At 39.6% G+C, this 20,669-nt stretch overlaps 1 protein-coding gene across 9 annotated transcripts in view; it reads left to right on the top strand.

Moving 5' to 3' along the window:
* Positions 1-287: 287 nt before the first annotated feature.
* The window catches only part of MYBPC1 (myosin binding protein C1), a 92,203-nt gene continuing 71,821 nt past the window's right edge, over positions 288-20,669 (top strand). For 6 of the 9 annotated variants that reach the window (XM_087449034.1, XM_087449038.1, XM_087449035.1 and 3 more), the window contains exons 1-3: positions 288-426; positions 17,889-17,936; positions 20,358-20,399. In XM_087449034.1, the coding sequence (XP_087305160.1) occupies positions 402-426; positions 17,889-17,936; positions 20,358-20,399 (115 nt within the window). In that variant the 5' untranslated portion in view covers positions 288-401. The remainder of the gene's footprint in view (positions 427-17,888; positions 17,937-20,357; positions 20,400-20,669) is intronic. The other 3 variants (XM_087449039.1, XM_087449041.1, XM_087449040.1) reach the window with 1 other exon arrangement.

Here is a 20,669-nt window from a genome sequence, read left to right as displayed (position 1 = left end):
TATCATACAGCAAACTTCTTGCACTCCTGGGTTGATGCATGCCTCTGTCAGACAGAAAGAGAAGAGCAAGAAGGAGCACGAGGCTGCAGCTGAATTTAGAAAGTTAGAGGTGTTCTCATAGCCACATGAGATGGATAGGAGATTCCTTCCAGTAGGCGAGAGAGCAGAGTGCAGACAACAGATGTGAGAAAGGTCCTCATAGCTGTCAAGTTCCAGCATCCTTGTGCTGAAGAAGAGGCGGTGCCAGCATGATTGATGTCCAGAGGGAGTTTAAAAGCACTGGACTTCTCCCCAGCTGCTTGTCACGCTGACCTGCACCATCTCTCAACTGCTTGTGGGGTTTCTATCAACTAGTCCTGGAAGAGAACAAACTCTTTGGAGAATAACATTTTATTGTGGCCATGCCAGAACCCACTAAGAAAGAAGGTAAGACTAATCCATAGATCTTTTTAAGAAAGTGTGTTTATTTTGGTATTTTCAAACAAATGTCCAATTTCTTAAAGAGACTATAAAATAATAGAATCACTGTGATTTAAGGAAAAGATGCTTTAGAGTAAACAGACCAGAGGAAAAATATAGGAAGAGTTATAACCAATTGAAAAATATCTGATAATGATAGTTTATGAAGGAATATATATAAAATGATCAAATATAAGTTTATTATTCAGTTGCAAGGGATCCTTAAAGTGTAATTTGAGGAAGTTAAATGATCATGATGAGCAGATTGCATTTTCAAGTATATTTTCTTAGGTTCAATCACAAATTTTTCACCATATATTTGCAATTTGTGGGGGGTGGGAGGGCCTTGGAATGATGTCTTAAATGGTTAATAAATTTGGTCAAGATTTCAAAAAAGAATTTATGACTTTTACAGATTTGCTACATTTTTTGTGGAAAGACGTTTAAAATATACAGATTTTACCTGAGTAAAAGAGAATATCTTTGATTATCACTGATTGATTGTTTTCTTTAATGAGTTTTATTTTAGATAATTTCATAATATGTAGCCTTTAAAAATAATTAAACCGAAAATATAAAAATATTATTCATTAGAAGAAAAGTTTCCTCCAATGAACAGTTTCTCCTTTCTATTAAAAAAAGGAATATTTTAAAACTACTAATTAATAACATAACTTGGAATTAGAATTACTAAAATGACTAACGAAAACCACAAATTAACAGCACATGTACATTGAGTTTAATTTTTAATGGAAATCTCTTTTTAAAATATTGTTTCATTCATATCAGTCTCGATTAGTGCTTACTGAATCTTTATTTTTCACTTCTGCAAACAAAAGCAAAAAGAAAGATTTGCAGGGAGCATAAAAACAGTATTTAGCTTTTTCATTTTTAATTCTTAAAACTGTTTTTAACCATTATTTTGAAAAACCTTGAAAAAGAAGCTAGACATTGAACCCAAGGTTGAAATACTAACCAAGCATTCAAAAGTCTTTGAAATATATTTTCTTTATGTAATTAAGTAACCAGTGTTGACAGGCTGTGGTGATCAGTTTACAGGTTGGCTTTCCTTAGTGGTGGAGGGCATTGATGGATGAAGTCTTCCACCCAAAATAACCACACCAAATGCATGCATTAATATGGGAACCTAATCCTGACTATCAGGCAGTGAAGCCAACCCCCTCTAAAGTGTCTTATTTGTAATGCAAATGATTTACATGTGTATTAAGTGTCCTTTTTATTTGATCTGTCACTTGACTAGCCTCTTCAAGGCTTATTTGGATGAAATGCATTCTATGTTTTCTGACTGAGGACTGAATATTGTTTTAATTATCCTGCATTTAGTGGATATGTTTGCATGTGTTATTTTAAAGCCTAACTGAAAATGGCAAGAAAGCTGAAAAACTAATAAAAAAAAGATGACAGACTGTAAAGCCTATAAAGCTAGTTAAATTATTCTGATTGCCAGATGTGATAAAGTTTTACTTTTTGTCTGACAACTCACTCTGATCCATTCTACTTTTAGAGACAATGAAATTTTAGAACTACAAAGAGGAAAATGTATCTTTAACCTCAGGGTCCCATCCCCCCCAAAATATATATTTTTTATCTTTTTGAATAAATTAACACACATACCAAATACCTCATGATCTTCTTTTGCCATAAAAGAAGAAGTGTGTTGATATTCTGTGTAGGAGTCCCCCCACCCAAGACGGTAATTTTATACTCATAGATTCTTTGGTTAGTTTAAATTTGGATGGTGGGAGTGGGGATAAAAAGAGAGTTACTGATATATTTAAAATCCTTAGAGGAAGTACAAGGATTTTTTTGTTTCCTTACCAGCAGAACTGATTCTTAAAGGAACCGCACCTTGAAGAGTTTTCCTGGTGAAATCATTATATTTTAATATTGTTTACATCAGAAGAGTGAGGATAATGGAAATTCAGGAACTAATCTGGTCCTTGCATCTTCTCCTAACCAATTGCATTTTCAATGGGGTTGGTTTTGTTCCATACAAGCATCCCTCTGAAAGATAGCCTCCAGAATAAAACAGGCCACAAAACCAATTCATCAAAGTCATTTCAAACTATCTGCAGAAACACTCCCCAGGGACAGGTTCCTCCAGCCCCTACAGTTCCTCTTACATATCTTCCCCAACTGGGAGGACTATGCAAAGAAGGATGTGACCACCCGCTGTGAATCGTGATAAGATAATATGGGCCGGTTTGGCCCCCCTAGGATTCAGGAGGACCTGGCAACTCTTCAAAAGAGGCTGTTTTCAGCAATTTAGGAAGCAAAAAAATGTCTCTCTCAACTATCTCCCAACCTACAGTCGCCTAATCCTGGGAGCTTCATGTTGGGTCTTGAGAGAGCTGGTCCTTCCAAGGAGGAGGAGGAAGGACAGGTATAACTTTGGACCTCAAGGAGGAACTCTAATGGAAGTGATTAGTCAACACTCCTTGTTTAGACCCTTGAAAATATTCTGGATGATTTGGGAATCCCTTTTGGAGAAAAAAAGCATTATTTCTAACGAGCAACCACTTCCCATTGCCCTCCTCTCCATCTTGATCAGTTGTGTATTTATTCTTCGGAGGATTATATTATTTATGCTGTCAGTTCCAGATAAAAAGCCTATCTTACACTTTAGATTCATGCAGAACCTGAGGCCCAGTAAAATTAAGTTATTCTATTCAAATAATGAGAGAGGATATAGAAGGAAATTTGAGATTTGTGGGAATCTCCCAGATGCCTTGCTGACACATTCATTTACGTATCAATCATTAATCAATCGAGCACTTAACATGAGCTAGTTGCTGGGATTTCAGAGATACACACAACACGGTTTCTAAAAACCCTCACAGTTAATTGCCTCGGGGTCATATTGTGTTAAAAAATCACCTTTCACTGGAAATTTTTCTTTTCTGTCAAAAAGCAATTTTATCAGCACGAGATTAGAAAACTGCAATAGCCTTTCTTCTGTAGTAGAATCTCCAATAGTTTAAAAATACTATGAATGGCTCTTAAACCCATAAACATTATTTCCTCAGAATTTTATCAGTGCAGTATATGATAATTAAAACCATAAAGCCTGGTTCTTTAATATCCTTAGACAATTGTTAACAGTCAGCTTCTACAGAAACTAGAAAAATTCTCTTCCAGAACACCAAGTTGAGGCCTTAACAAGAATTTCACCTTTTGTTATGTAGTATATCAGGTCCTTTTATATTTTATGTACTCAACTTGTGGGAAAAGGGCAAAAGTTCCTCCTTGGTGCTTGTGTGCCGTTCAGAAAACATTGGGAAAGACACTGTAGTTTTCTCATCTTCCATGTAAGATCTCTTCATGAAAACTCAAACATATGGCAAAACATAACTCCATTTATGACCATAATTTTAAGAGGCCATGCTGATAACTCCAGGAATCTAACGCATGGCATTGTTGCTACAGATTCTTCTGCTGTATCAACATACAATATCCACCTATCGAATCTATCTTGGCCTTTTTTTTTTTGTTTTTGGTGAAGAAGAGTAGCCCTGAGCTAACATCTGTTGCCAATTCTTCTCTTTTTGCTGAGGAAGATTCACCTTGGGCTAACATCCGTGCCCATCTTCCTTTACTTGACATGTCGGACGCCTGCTACAGCATGGCTTGATAAGCTGTGCATAGGTCCACGCCAGGGATCCAAACCCACGAACCCTGGGCCACCAAAGCGGAGTACTTGAACTTAACCACTGTGCCACTGGGCTGGCCCCTATCTTGGCCTTTTTCAGTAGAAATAAGTAGGAACATGGTAATGGAGAATAACTTTTTTCAGTCCAGTCTTTACTTTGCTATATCTTGCTTTCTTGGTCCCTACAGATTTCATCACATTTTCAAGTTCTGCTAAGCCCCAAACCTATCTGAATGTAGACCAGCATTCATCACCTCTTGCCTATTTCTCAGCATCACTCAAGGCTTAGTCATCATCAGAAAAGGAGCCCTAGTGATGGGAAACCTCCTTCTCATATTTACTCCTTGACCTTCATTTTCCACCTGCATGAGACTGATGGCCTATTTCAAACACCAAAATAAATTTGTCCTTGGAAAAGTCATCTTTTATATAGAATAGTACCTTTCCTTCAAATTGGGGAAAAGTTAATTTGTTGGAGGTAAGAGAAAGAACGGGAGAAGGGGAAGGAGATATTTTCACAAGGGCAACTATTTTCCTCCTAACTTCAAATGGTTCATTTAGGCCAAGTTGAAGATTTGAACGAGGAATAAAGAAGGTGTACGAATGAATGCCACAAGAGCTGTTTTTTCCCCCTGAAAAAACTTTGCCATGCCGTACTGGAGAAGTATGGTGTAGATTTGAGCTCTCTGTCGTAAGAAGGAATACTCTGCGGCAAATGCACGCTAGAGGGGCTTAATAGTTGGCAAAATCATTCTTTTTCAGTAGCCTGCTTCTGTGACTGTCCGAACTGCACCTGTTAGGAAGATAAATAAAGGCCTGGCCAATTCTTTCCTCTCAAGCGCCCTAAATATATCGCTTTAAAAAAACGTTGGAAAAACAAGTTGTATCCTTGCTTCTTGTCCAATAAGTCTGAAGAAGTCTCCCCCAGGCCTTTCAAAGAGCAGGGAAGTCAGGGTAAGGAAGTTAGTTCCTCAAATGAACAGACATAGAGGTTAGGTAGTCTGGTGGGTCTGAGGCACCCAAGAGAAAGGGAAATGCAAAGCCCTTACAATCCTTTGTTGTCTCAATGGCTCACTTTATTTTAGCCTTGAGACGTGGCCTTGAAACATTTTATTTTCGGCCCCTATGGACACACAATTCACAGTATCCTTATTTATAGCAATTTCAAAGTATCCCTGAATCCAACATGCATGTTGGAATAAACTGAAGGCTGAAGTCACTTTTAAGAAATGCTGGTGCGCAAAAATAAAGAAACAGGCGATCTTTTTAAAAACTTGAGCAAATATGAAACAGTGCTTTTGCAATACTTTTGTAAACAAATAGATCCTTTTTTTTTATTTTAGAAAGTTGTGGGAAGAGGCTGTTGTGAAAGGAAATAAGTGCTGTTGTTTCTATAGCCCTAGAAAGCATTTTTGTTACGTTTGCTCACATTTCTTACGATTGTTTTACCTAAAATTTGTTGGTAAGCCCCTTATGGACACACAGAGAAGAATTTTTATCATTGTTAATGATTACTATTTTTATCTGTGCTCCTCCTTAATTAGTCCGTGAAACCTATATTAAGAGACACAGAATACTGTTGGCAGCCAGTGACTTCTGTGGTAATTCTAGACCTCATCTCTAGACACACTTGAGTGTGTTAGATAATAAAGGACGGGTTAAAGCTCTAGTAATCAAAAATAATCAGAGAAATTTTAATTTCCTGTGTGTACCTGACGGGATATGGCCGTGTCTTCTTTCTTTGCTTTTATTCCATGTGAGTTTTTGATGGGAACAGATGTCCTTTCTTTGATTGGTTCTTTGATTGGTTCAGAGTATTGCACCCTGGAGAAACTCAATAAATACACAGAAAGGTAGTTACTGAATTATTGTGTTCTGAGTTAGGGTAATTATAAAGTAGCTATTGTTTACTCAAGAGTAGTTTTCTAAAATTTGAAAGCATAGAGATTAAGGAATATGAAACTGTGAAAAAGAAGAGATTTTATTATTTAATTTCCTGCATATATGCAAATTGTCTCATAACCAGAAAGAACAGGGCTTCTGTGTCCACAGCTTTTTATAAAGACAGCCAGCAAATATCAAAGTTACAATATTGTCTGCTCTGCTCCTGGTGGATAAGCCCAATTTTTACGTACAAAGGGTACATTTGTTTTGGACAATCACACAGAGAGACAACAAGCCAAATTTTAGGATATTCCCATTCATGGGGCAGATTATTCATGGGCTTTCGGTTCTTATATTATGGGCGATGTATTGTTTATGCATTTCCAGAGTAAAGTTTGAGATTCCATCAGACTGGGACATGAAGTGGTGGATTTGGCAAAGAGAAAGACCAGGATCATTTAATCACTTGCTTATTTCTCTCTCTAAAATGAGTTCACAAAAAACTAACTGTAATCCGACTTTCATTATGCCTTTCAAGTTTGAAATTCACTTTGATAAGTCTTTTGCCTTCTTATACTCCCTTAGGAATCTTTTTATGGGATGATATGGCAAATCAGTACAATTCCTAAAATTATGTTTAATAATATGTCAGGTGTTAGATCTTATAATTTTGTTTTATTCTTTTTTGTGTGTGAGGAAGATTGGTGCTAAAGTCTAATGCCAATCTTCCTCTTTTTGCTTGAGGAAGATTGTCCCTGAGCTAACATCTGTGCCAATCTTCCTCTATTTTTGTATGTGGGACACCATCACAGCATGGCTTGATGAGTAGTGTGTAGGTCTACAGCCAGGATTTGAACCTGTCAACCCCAGGCCGCAGAAGCAGAGTGCATGAACTTAACCACTATGCCACTGGGCCATCCCCTGTTTTATTCATTTTTTGACTTGTACTTTAGATGTTTACAAGAAGCTGGGGCTAAAAATTTTTCTTTTTCTCCAAAATCGTCCAATTCTTCCTCTAAATAGCATCAAATCTCTTTTTACTTATTTATTTATTATTGAGGTCACGTTGGTTTACAACATTATATAAAGTTCAGGTGTACATCATTATATTTCAACTTCCATATAGACTTCATAGTGTTCACCACCAAAAGTCTAGTTGCCATCCGTCACCATATACATATGCCCCTTTGCCCCTTTAACCCTCCCTCCACAAAACTCTTTTTAAATTCCTCAGGAATTCTTTGCTTGTATCAGGTAATAGTTTTTGCCTTCTATAAAAATTTTATATGTCTTGGAACAGAATGCTCTGCTTATAACTAAGAATTCTCCTATTTGTGTAATTCTACAATTTAATTTTTCATTTTTTCAGTTAGATGTCTTCAGAATTGTTCTGTACATAGAATGTATTTTGGCTTTTTTCTTATGCATATTAAGTAATATTCATTATTAAACATAGTGACATACACAAAGTCTACTATTCGTAGAACATTCTAGACAGTTCAAATTCCAGCTGCACCATGTCCTGAGTCACTTACTCTTCATATGCCTCAGTTTCCTCATCTGTAAAATGTGAATAATAATAGTACCTAACTCATTGGGTCTTTGTAAGAATTAAATGAGATAAATCAGGTAAAAAGCTCAGAACAGGACGTAGCACATAATAAGAACTCAAGTATTTTCCCTCTAAAGCAGGAAACTCAGAAATCTTGACCAGCATAAAGTATTAAATGCCTCACATTTAATATAAACTTTGAGGGCATTTCTGCCAACACATAACAACCACTGTAAGATACATAGCAACCACTGCTCACCTCTTTATCTTGTGTTAATATTTATAATACATTCTAAAACAGCTGCTGTTATCATCATAACCATCATTGCCACCACCATGAGTATTTCCTTTTTTCACTTGTAGTGAAACATCTTAGCTTTCACTCATGGAAGCTCAGATCAAATAAGAGGCCACGGCCTCTGTTGTGTTCCCACTAAAATGTGTTATGTCCAGCTGAGAGTCTCCAGTTGTTAGCCAGACGATGATAACCAGTTGTTTCTTCACTGTTCCGTTGTAGGGGCATGGCCTTTCCCACTTAGATGAAAGAGTCACTCTGCACAGTTGAACATGTAACTATATCCATCACCAAGGGTTATAAGGCTTTGGTTTGTGGGACATTAAGATTTCTCTTCCCACCAGGGGTGCTCTTGGCAGGTGGGGTCTTCCTTGGGTCTGACTATTTCTGAGAGAACCATGTAAAGAACTCTCTATGACCACATATGGATGTGGTGGGTGATTGATTGAGTGGCTATGTTTACTGCTGTGGAATTTTATTTTTATGACCCCACCTGGCATCAGGCCTGTCCTTCCTCTATTTTTAAAAAGTCATCCAATGTGAGGCCCAGCAATGGCTTGGGGCAAGGCCTGTAAGGGATTTATTTGATACCCCTATAACTGCATAAGAGTAATATCATTGCAGTGTTGGTCTGCCCAGGAGCAGACCCCCAGGAAAGGCATAATAAGGGACTAAAGGCAGAAATTGTTAACAATTCAAATCACATTTGCAATAATTTCCTTTTGACCTGTGCTACATTTTTAAACTTCTTCAATTTGAGTAAAGCTTTTCCTGTACCACCACCCCCATCGATGCCACTCTAATCCCATTTGATTCTTACTCTAAAACATGGTAAGAATAATGATAAAGAGACAAGTTATCAGATCTTAGCAAAAGATCTTGTTATCATCCAGTCCCATGTTAACTGGGAGAAGCTATTTGTTGCTATGTAACAATAACCAGATTTTAATCCTCTTCCTGTGAGGAATGACATCTTAAGTTGAAAACACGTGTGATTACGAGGACGTAAGAACAAATTGACTAGGAAAGGGAAAAAACCCTGTGGATTCAGGGAAATTCCATCGAGCTAAATAATGAGTCACTGAAAATTTACATACTTGCTGCACAATTAGACTTCATCTATTCGGAAGCTTAGAATACAATCTTTGCTGATATTGGGCCACAGTAAATAAGTATAGGATAAATTGATTGAATCAAATTCTGAATGGCTGGATTCTCTGGATAGCAAAGAGTTGATTTTGTTCTTGAACCTTATTATTTCAACCAATTTGGATATAAACATGCCTAAAATATAATATATTACTCCTTGCTTTTAAAAACAAAGTACAGTGGATATAATTTAACTTTGTCATAAATTATCAGTATGATTTATTGTATCACGTGATATCCTAAGAGCCCAAATTATTTGCCTTTTTGTTAAATGCGCTCATATTGATTTGTATTTTGAATTTGTGTCTGATATTTCATAGCTTTCCTGTTTCATAAAAAACAGATGTAAAACCAATGAATCACTTAGGTAGTAATCAGTAAAATTTATTGTGCACACACCGAAAAGACAGTTTGCAAACTGGAAGCACTCAAACCAAAACACGGAATGAGGGTCAGAGGTATATTGTTATAAAGCTCTTATACAGTGTAAAGGCAGTGAGTATTCATTCTTCACAGGGATTGGTTACAATATTAGAATTTTCCTTAAATGAAACGGAATTGGTTAATGGTTACCTCATACCAATTTGGGGGAAACTTTTAAGTTTTGCTTATGATTTTTAAAGGCATAAGCAAGAAGTGACCCAGGTCAAGTTAACCTCCCTTGTCTTGCAAAATAAGCTAAATTAAGCTTTGCTTGTATGATTAACTGGTTTTGTCTGCTCAGGGAGTTTTCAAGCCTGGTTTCTGTTTGTGTTAACAATCTCTTGCTTGAAGGTTGCTGTCTTCTTTTATTACTCTCGTCAGGCAATGTGTGAAGCTGCCCCCTCTCTTCCCTTTGCTGTTTGCAAAGAACCCCCCGCCAGAATCAGGTCAATAATCTGGCTGAGTAGGGCTACAAGGTGGAGTGGCCAGCAGGGTGCCTATGGCACCACATTTAAGGAGACACTCACTCTCAGGGTTGTGCATGTGCGGGGTCTGCACCTGCTAGCAAGTGCCTCCTTAAACGTTGCTCCGCAGGCACCTGGCCTGCCTCGCTCTGTCCCGGTTCTGGAGCTGACTGAGGGCCTGGGGGCGGGTTGTGGGTAAAGCACTGGGGCTCTGAGTGCGCTGAGCTGGAGGAGTTTGAGACAATTCATTGTTCTCTTCGGAGGCCCTTATCATTTGCTGGTCAGCAGCTGTTATCTGGATAAGTGAGGTTGCTAGATAGCTGAATTCTGAATAGTGGAGGTGGTACTAGACAATAATGCCCCTTGGTCTCTATCATTATGCACATAGGACAATAAGTTATTGCCCCCAGAATCAATTTATGGCTTTTATTTTGACTGCCTCATTTGTTTTATCAATCAAGGCTACAGATGTTTCCTAAATAAGGCATATGACATGAGGTTATCAAAAAAAAAGTGCACATGCACAAAATAATTTTTTAAGATTTACCATAAATTCTAAATGGTTCTCAAACTTTTTGGTCTCAGATCTTTTGGCACTCAATAATTATTGAGAAAACTAAAAAGCGTTTGTTTATGTGCATTATATCTATCAATACTTACTGTATTAATAATTACAATTGATAAATTTTCAAACAGAAGAATGCACAGCACACGTTCCATTAGCTGTCAGAGCACTGACGTCATCACACATTATACATCCCCTGGAAAACTCCAGTGCATGTTTGTGAGACAATGTGAGCGAAAAAGGCAAATAATGTCTTAGCATTATAATGAAAACAGCTTTGACCTTGTAGACTCCCCAGAGGGGTCTCAGGGGCTCTTGGGGATCCCAGACTATACTTTGAGAATCACTGTTATAAATCAATATAGAATTGCCTCTAAGAAATGTTTAATTCCCTTAAACCCCAAGGTACAAAATATCCAGACCTATAGCCTATAATGAATAGAACAGGGAACAAAATAGCATATAACTCTGAAAACATTAACGTTCATATGAATTAAAGATTAATTCATATCCAAAATCTATATCTCTGATGCCTAAGCAATATGGCCAGTACAAATGCACTGTCATTTGTGTTTGCTGATTTTTTTGGTGACACTTATGATTCATACAATCAAAACTTCTCTAAGAGTTACGAATGTCCTCATGCAAAGAACATTTTATATTAAAGTAGTTTCCATTATGCCATTGTCTAGGCATATGACATCCAGGATGCAACATGTACGCAGTGCCAGAGCTCACCCTCAATAGGAGATACACCTGACAGCATGTATTGCATATTTCATCTAAAAAGGAAGATAATTTGCTCTGCTACCAAAAAAGACAAAACAGGAGTTGGCCAGATAGAGCCTTATTCACCATAATGTTTACAATACATAAAACGTTCACATATTTTATTTCAAACTGAGAATTTGACTTTGAGAATAAGAAATAATCAGGAATAATATACAATTTTCTCCTGCACTCCAAATTTCAAAGGATGGTTTTAGCACATTTATTTTACCTAAAAAAAAGTAAGAAAAAGAAAGCCACACACACACAAAAAGACCTATAATCCTGTCAGTCAATGATAACAACTGTTATTATGTGTTCCTCCTGTCTTTTCTATGCCTATATAACATATTCATATGATGTAATTATGCTCTCCATGCTATTAAAAAACTAAATTACATTGCACATGAGGGCCCATAAAATATTTTTAAGTAGGTCAAACAATGTATTATTTGAGCCAGTGAGCCCACGGGAAGGAGACAACTGGGTTGTTTATATCATTTTGTGTAGAGACACATACATATAGAAAGGCAGGTTAATACCTTTTAAGAGTTAGGATTTTTTTCCCCTTTAATTTACTGACCACGGAACTCTCGATCATCGAAAATAGACATGGACTGTGTTGGAGAGAGTCAAACCTTTTATGGAGTTACTGGGTTCCTAGTCTTTTGGCAGAGCACAAAGGCCACATATGGGCTGTCTATTTAATAGCTGCCACCAGTGTCCGTCAGTTAGAATGCCCTGGCACTCACCGTGCAGGCCTGCCATTGGTGGCATACCTGTGCTTTTTACAGTAGGTGGTCATAGGAAAAATCCACCATAAATAGATCAAGCCCTTTGAAAGCATTTCAATGTTGCAGAGGGAGAGAAAGTCTATATCTGTGAATTAGAAAGGATCAAAGAACGGCCACCCTTGCCAAAGGAGGAAGGAGCTAGCTTTAGTTGCTGGTTCAGAATCCAGCTAATTTTTATGTTGTTCACGAAAATATTTCCTTGGCCTTAATTTTTCACAGTATCTTGGTTTCTTTCTTTTATCCAAAAAAAATTAACAGTAACTTCTATATCCTTGCTTCTTGAGTCCATCCTGTTGGTACGTTTTCTAATTGAGACGATGGGGAAGGATGGATGAGGGGGACAAAAAGCCAACTTTATACACTTGGCAGAAAAGTTCCATGGGATTTGCCCTTTGGTTCTTGAATAAGCAGAAATATAGCAGGATCTCACCTCAATAAACCCCCTTTTGCTCTAAATCTAAAGATTTAGAGAGCTTCCCAAGGCCAGGTGCCTCCTGACAGTTACAACCCGGGGAAGCTGACAACGCAGGTGGCGTGGTTGACTGAGGGTTATTTGCTAAGAAACGCAGTCCAGATTTTGAAAGGGAGGATTCCTTAGAAAGGCAAGGGTGTATTGGCACTGAGAGCCAAAACTGTAGCCCTAATTGCTCCCCTGCCCTTGTTAAGAAATGGAAGACGTGTGTTGACAGTAAGAAGAAATCTAAATGATGGGGTTGGGCGAATGCCTCGGAGCATTCAGCCAGCAGGAGGGTCACCAATGGGAGACATAGTGTTCCCTGTGGGTAACGCAGATGAAGAAAGCTGCCCTTGGAGTGCCAGGGGACGGTTCTTGATTTCTTGGCAGAGAGGAAAAGGGGCTTTTGTGCGGGTACGAACACCCTGCCAGTTAACTATATTTATGGAGCACCTGCTGTGCGGAATTTGAAAAGGAGGAGACAGGCCTTGTCCTCAAGAAGCTTGTGATCAAAGAGAGAAGAAAAGTCCCCAGGTACTGTAAGCCCTGTAGCATTCACAATCACATTTGAAATGAGAGGATTCAGTGATACTTAGGGCGTAGTCTGAGCCTTCTCACTCAAAGTGTGGGTCATGGACTGGCAGCATCAGCCTCACCTAGGAACCTGTTAGAAATGCCAAGTCTTGAACCCTGCCACAGACCCCCGGTCAGACTCTGCACTTGACCAAATCCCTGGATTATTCGTATGCACACAGCAGTTTCAGAAGCACTAGAGGGGCTGTGGAGGTGGTGAGCCTCAAGTGTTTTGAAACAGCAAAGCCGCCTGGTTCTAAATTGATAGAAAAGGGCAGTTGATTTACCTGTGAGGTTAAGCAAAGGATCTCATCTTACCTACTTTTGTAAACCCCTGCTCTTGTTAAATCTGTGATGGAAGCTCAGTGAATCCCGACTGCATGGGTGCTTCTTCCTACGGTCCCTATTCAGGGGGTACTGTGGAAATTGTTATGAACGAATTATTGTTATAGAGGCAGCTAATGAATTTGGGGAACATACAAATGATTTTTATGTATGTGTGTATTTATTTATTTATTTTTTTGGTGAGGAAGATTGGCCCTGAGCTAACATCTGTGCCAATCTTCCTCTATTTTGTATGTGGAACGCCGCCACCGCATGGCTTGATGAGTGGTGTGTGGGTCTCCGCCTGAGATCCGAACCTGTGAACCCCAGGCCACCAGAGTAGAGAGTGCGAACTTAACCACTACGCCACCAGGCTGGCCCCACAAATGATTTTTGGAGGCTTAGGCAAAGCTGGGCATGATAGAACCTGTATGAGTTAGAGTAAGAGATAGGCGTGAGTAGTTCCTTTAAGGCAACAGGAATACCTTGGGGCTCTCAGACTTACCTGCAGTGGTTCATTTTCAGTCTAAGTCATGTGCTGCTTGGCCTTCACCACTCCTGGTTCCTCATCTCTCCAGGTTTAGGACAGCTGGAATTCTTTGTTTCAAATGCTTTGAAAACTATTGAGAGTCCATCTTCTTATCCTTTCTGTTCTACTAGGATTGATTGTTTGATTGACCAATTTATCTACACTGTGCAAACTCTATAATGCATGTAAATTTCATAAAAATCAATTATTATTACCGTTTTACAGTAGGAGAGTGAGGCGCCTACCTCCTCTGTTCAGTTCCCAGATATTTCCTCAGCCCCCACCCCAATTCCAAACATGTTCTAACATGATATAGCCCACAGACCTAGAAACGAGGCAAATCCCTAGCAGACGGCATGTGTGGAAAGACATGAGTGTTATTCTCGCAGGCATGTCAGAGTAAAATTGTGGTAATAATGACGATAACCATGAAAAGAGAGATAAAGCATATACGGGGCTTACCATGTTCCCTGCCCCTGCAGGAACTCATTCATTCCTGCGAAGAACACTTGAGTTAGGTTTTGCTATTATTTCCATTGCATAAATGAGGAAATCGAGGCACATTCTAGTCCTGTGGATAGGGCAACATCCATATGAGGCCATGTGGCCATGACGACAAGACCAAACAATTCAGTGGGGAAAATGCAGTAATATCTCTGGAAAGTCCATGAGCCCACTTTTGCCTCCACAAGTGTAAGCAGCTGAGAAGGAAGCACAGCCCCATGCTGCAGAGCCCAGGTTCTGAGTCAGGCAGACCTGGGCCAGAGCCTGGCTCTACCCTTCATGGGCTGTGAGACCTTGGAGGGCCTCAGTTCCCATCTGCAAAATGGGGGTAATTATAGTACTGACTTCACAGAGTTGTAAGGATTGTAAGAATTACTATATACTCAGTCCTGCATGCAGTGGGTACCAATAAGTGGTTGTTACTTATTTATTCCTTCACTGGCTGTAAAGTAATGGGGTTTCTGTGATTTTAAGAAGAAAAGGCTCTGGCTCTGCCTACTTACCAGGAAGGCATGCATTTTCCTACTTCCACGTCCTGCAACCAGCCTAAACATGCACCAGCATTAATATTCTATAATGTTTCTGTAGTTCTGACTAACTGAAACAGTTGGCTGTTAAGGACTGATATTCTGTGGATTTGTTGGCAGCTGAACTAAGCCCTTTAAATTCTCATTTTTGTTTGATTTTAGGGCTGTTACACAGAACATTGGGGCTACAGACACAATGGAAATGGAGAATTCGCATTCAGGACACATTTAGTGTTTCAGTGTCCAAGACGATTCTCTTTTATTTATTTGATTAGCATTCACCCTTGGCCTTACTTCCAAAACAGAATTTTAAGCAACCATGGCCTCCCTTACAAAATGGGCCTTTGTTTACACAGATGCTGAGAAATCTCGGCCAATTTGATCGTTCATACACAATCACCAAAGAACTCTTTCTTAATTCTTTTTTATCGATTCACTATGCATGTAATGTGTTTTCAGCAATAAAATGAGGTACCAGGGAGAAAGGAAAGGAATGAAAGATCTCTGTCCTTGCTTAGTTGGGAGGGAAAAGAAACATAAATATACTGAGACAACTGGAAAATAATTAGTGAATAAAGAGTGTATTATGATGTGGTCCAGAATGCCAAGAGAATAAGGGAGGGAAACAGAATGAAATAATTAGCTCTGAGAGTCTTACAAGAAATGTCAAGAAGACAGACCAAGATTGCCAAAGGATAATAATAATGGTAATAGTTATTGCTGCACCTTGCAGAGCTCTATCTACATGCCAGAAACTGTACTGTGCATTTTACATAAGATTAGCATACTAAGACATCATTTATTATTCTTATTTCACCAAAGCTGATAGAGACTAAGGAATTGCCTCAGATGACACAACTAATAGGGTGTAGAGTCAGGATTCAAACCTGGGTCTATCTGACACAACCACATGTAGAGAAAAAACAAAATGTCTCTTGGGGAGAAGATCATCACTCTTCTCAGTGGCAGAAGGGTCAGAAGGTGAAAAGAGAAAACAGCTTTAGAACAGAGGGGCTACTGAGGTACCACAGGAGGAGGCAATTGAGGCAACAAGAGGAAGGAGAGGGAGGAAGTATCTGCTGACAACGGTCTTGAATGCTAACCTGAAGAGTATAGACCTAACCGAATAGGTAACAGGGACCCTCTCGGGTAGAAGAACAGGAGGAAACATAGTTGTGGCATAAGTAACCCCTGCAGCTGTGGGAAAAGACTGGAGGGCAGAGAAACTTGTCTGGAGAGAGAGCCAGCAGGAGCTCCTTGGGCTTTGGGCAACAACGGCTCAGTCCAAAAGATAGTGTATCTGAGAAATTCGCTTCTCGCTCTCAGTATTCTGACACCGGTGTGCTGCAATAACTCATCCAAAGACAAGAGGTCAATATTAGATTTCCATTTCTGTACTCGGTTCTCTGAAAATAAAATGCTTTGACCAAGGGTTTCATCTTCTGCTTGACGTTGGCACTAATGATCCTTTCCATGACATGGTGAAGAAACCGAAGCATTTCTGTTGATCTACGGGACACTTGTGCTTTCACTGTATCTTCCAACAACATCACATCTTCCGCCAATCTGTAAGGTTATATGCTTTTTCTCCTTTGGTTATATTTTTTTCTCCCTCATTAGTAAATAGTAATATACTTACTTACGGTCATCTGAATGAGAGTAGTTGTTTCTTTATAAATGATCAATTGGAGTTTCTACTTGGCACAAAAAATTAGTCATGGGAGAAGACATTGCTGCATCCTGGCAGCCATGCATAGCTCCTCTCTTGATTTCTGCTACGGTGCAGTCCATTCCTTCTTCTGTGCTCATTCCACCTGCCTAGATCAAAGAGGGCACTTGACCTGCACATGGTGATGATCCTTGGGCCAAACTGCTTGTTGTGAGATCTTGTCCTCTTTGTTTGGAAAAAGCCACTTGTGGAAAATCCTAGAGCCTGACAAAGATAAGGCTCCTGGGATCCCACAATGTGCCTATAATACAAAAACTTTTCTTTAATATTTACTTATCAAGCAGAAAATAATTCTAAGAGAGATCACCTTCATTAATTGCCTCTTTGTGCCCTGGAGTAGGAGCAGCTGGTTCACATATGTGATTAATTCCCAGTTCTGGGCATGCATAGGGATTCAGCAGGGAAAATTCTATGCCCTTTCATCAAGGGGTAAGCCTTTAGCTACTTGGACGTGGTATATTCTTTAACAGGCTTCACCGCCAGACTGCTCTGTAATTCTGAATATCCACAGCCAGGTCTAAAACCTCAAACCACAGCTTTGAAAATTTTGGGTGAGCGTAGGTGGTAATCTACTCCAGGCGTATGCACTTCCAGAAGCAACTGCGAGAGGAGTTGATTATGTTTCCCAGTGAACAGTGGTTTGTCTTGTAATAAAATGAAACGCTGCAAAGCCAGAGGACTTTGGTCCCATCATTATTCAGAAAGTGTATCTCATGAGGGCAGGATGATGTCAGAGGTGCTGCGGTGCCCTTGCTCTGTGGGGAAAGTGGGGTCTCAATTACTGAGCACCAACCTTAGCTTAGGCTCTACAGGATGTGAGCGCTTTCAGCTCTAAAGGATGTGCTTGCCACTCACTGTGTCTCATTTCATCCTCCCGGCAGCACTGCATATAAGACAAATGTCGTTATGTCCATTTTTCCAATAAGGGAAACAGGCTCAGCACCGTTACTGCCCTGCCTGCTGCTTGAGGGAATACCTAAGTGACAAGGACACATTTTACCTGTGCTCTGTCCATCACTCCTGGAAATCTATATAATACCACTTAGATCCTCACCTCACACCATACATTAAAAGGCAGTGTGTCTTGGGCCTCCCCAATACCATAGGTTGATGCTTTTCTTGCTCCATCCCTCAGGTGAGATGGCTGCCCAGAGTTGAACAAAGCCTGGTAGCTTTTCTCTGTCATAAGTGAGCCTAACACTTCCATTACTCTTTTCATTTCCAGAAAATGAAGTGCCGGCCCCAGCCCCAGCCCCAGCCCCACCCCCAGAAGGTGAGTAAAAACACTGCCTCACATGTTTGGACTGCAAATCCAGAACGTCCATCCCAGCATGATTTGGCCTCTGTTGAAGCTGTGAGCTTTAACTTAACTCCTATGGAGAAGCTGGATGACCCCACCTGTGATAGGTTTATAATAACAGTAATACATTGTGTTTATATAACCCTCTCACGTTAACTGATTTGGTTGGCACGTCATATACTTATAGAACCCTTCGAGTTATACCAAAGTTGTTGTCATGCCCATGTCTTAGCGTTGTGGAGGCTGAGCCTCCAGGGAGCTGAAGGATTTGCAGGGCTGTTTCACAAAGAGGGGAGGGCACACGAAGCCTACATCTTTCTTGTGAGAGTGGGGAGTGGATCCTCAGTACTGGAAGATCAGCAGCCCCTTCCTGACATGAACTATGTCACCATCAAGCACCTCCAGAAACTCCTTGGGAAGTTTCCAGGAAAGTTTGGTGGCCTCTGAGGCTCAACATCAGGAACAGCTTCTCTAGTTCTTAGCACCCTGTTGTCCACCAGGTGGCAACAAAAGAAAACAAGGAATGAAGAGTTCCAGTGAACTCCTTAGCAGGTAGAGGCAGTGCCCAGCGATGCACCATAGGTAAAGCCTGCTTTTACATCCACATAGACCTAAGGAAGAGAACAGGATTGGAAGAATGACAAGCCCAAGTGTGATGTTAAACTCCCAACATGGATCTTCAAAATCATTTGTCTGCCCAGGCAAATGGCACCCAAGATGGAGGCAACCAAAATTATGTGCATTTTCCCATGAAGATACCAAAGTGCCCTCTCTAATCACTTTTCCTCCTCAATAAGATGAGATACTGGCATTCATTTAAGAATTATTCACAGGGTATTTACCATGTGCTATTGACCAAATACTCATGAATGACTAGGTGCAGACATGCTGTACCAGATGGGGAGCTCTAAATAGAACACATTTTCCTATATTCAGTTTGTTTACAGCCAAGTAGAAAATAAAATACAGTGGGGAGAACTGTACGTTAAATAAAATGTAACCACTACGTTGAAAGTCAGGCAATACCATAAGAACCTCACAAGGTGGTACGTGATTTCATGCAGGTTACTTGAATTGACAACGTGGTGTGAAGCCAGGGGCTAGGAGATCACTGGAGACCAGTCCAGCCTAGACGAAAGCAGGAGTTGAATAAGGCCTCAGTTTCTGATGATCTTTTTGCATAGTAATCTACAAGGAGATGATGACGCTCTTCAACCCTGCAGATCATTTTCCAGTGGGGCAGTCTGAGAAATCTGTTCACAGAAGCCCCTTTGTTCCGCTAAGAATACTAGATGCACACACTTAAAACCCTTAAATAGTATGGAAATAGCTATGTGTTGAAATGAATGCAACGGGCTCAGTGCCATATGAACTCACAGAGGAGCCAGCTCAGGTTAGTTATCTTTTACGCAGAGTAGACGTGTGACATTCTTCTTAGAATCTTCTTCCTTCGTAGGTTTTCTCCTTGTACATACAGATTTGTTTTTGCCAACACTGAGTACACTGAGGACCTACAGGCCTTTACAGACATACCCTTTCCCTTCTCCTCTTCAGATCAGTGGCTGTCACGGGGCCTCTACAGAGTCCCTTTTATTACGCCATATTTCATAGTCATTGCACAATATTGACCTCTTGTTGCTAAAACAAGCCTCCTCCCAACTTTGCTAAAATTGTCTTTGTTAGTTAAATAAGACTCAGATCTCTATTCATCAGTCAAAAAAAAAGAGGGACAGAATTCATGCTTGAAACAATTCTTTTCTTACATATACAGGTCAGACACTATTTGCCAGTATCTAAACTAATATGATTCTTGACAGAGAGAAGTGCAAACTAGATGGTCTCAACTGATAAAATCTGATGTTACTGCTCTTGCATTGCATTTATTGCCACTTAACCCAGAAGATTAACATGTACACTTTGAAATATTGTACAGTTACCGATTTTATACCCTGGCTACTTACTATGATATTATCTAGAAGTTCAAACTATTGGAACCATAACATGGATCAAAATTCCTGAAAAAGCCACTCACTTGGGGTCTAAAATGAAGTGATCCATATTTTTTACTCACTTCCACGCCAGCATGTTATAACATGGTCCCAGCATAGTTAAGTATATTCTAACAAAATCTGTATTGCATGTTTCTATGTATACTTTTTTCGGAAATGACGAGATCTCCTAATTGCTTTTATTAAAGGTTTAATGTGACTCTACATTATAATTCCCAATTCATAATTCACATAGTATAGGATAATAAATGAGTAGATAGCATCATTTATGATCTGTCCTGTTGTCATTAATTTCTTCTCTCCTCTCCTCCACCCCATTGATCATCACACGATAAAATGCTTTCTTTAAGATACTTTTAAAATTGTGCTTGTACTTTCCACACAGAACCAAAAAAAGAGAAGGAAGCCGGAACTACACCAGCAAAAGGTGAGTTGGAGGGAGGGAGAATGAGGCTGAATTCACAAAATTAGAAGCAGAAAGAGGTCAGTGATGATTGCCATGGTGGCCCCACAGAATTTCTCTGCATTGTCTTGCATCGGTGTGGTTTAGAGTTCTTTGTTTGCCTCCTGTCTGCACGACCCATCAGCCTAATGATGAATGGTGCTTTGATCAGTTTTCATTAGTCATCAGTCAAAAAAAAGAGAGAATTCATGCTTGAAACAATTCTTTTCTTACATGTACAGGTCAGGCACTATT

This window comes from Ceratotherium simum, chromosome 25, assembly GCF_057802395.1.
Source record: "Ceratotherium simum simum isolate JZ-2026a chromosome 25, ASM5780239v1, whole genome shotgun sequence".
In the NCBI taxonomy this organism is placed as follows: Eukaryota; Metazoa; Chordata; class Mammalia; order Perissodactyla; family Rhinocerotidae; genus Ceratotherium; species Ceratotherium simum.
This window is presented reverse-complemented; position numbering and strand designations above follow the sequence as displayed.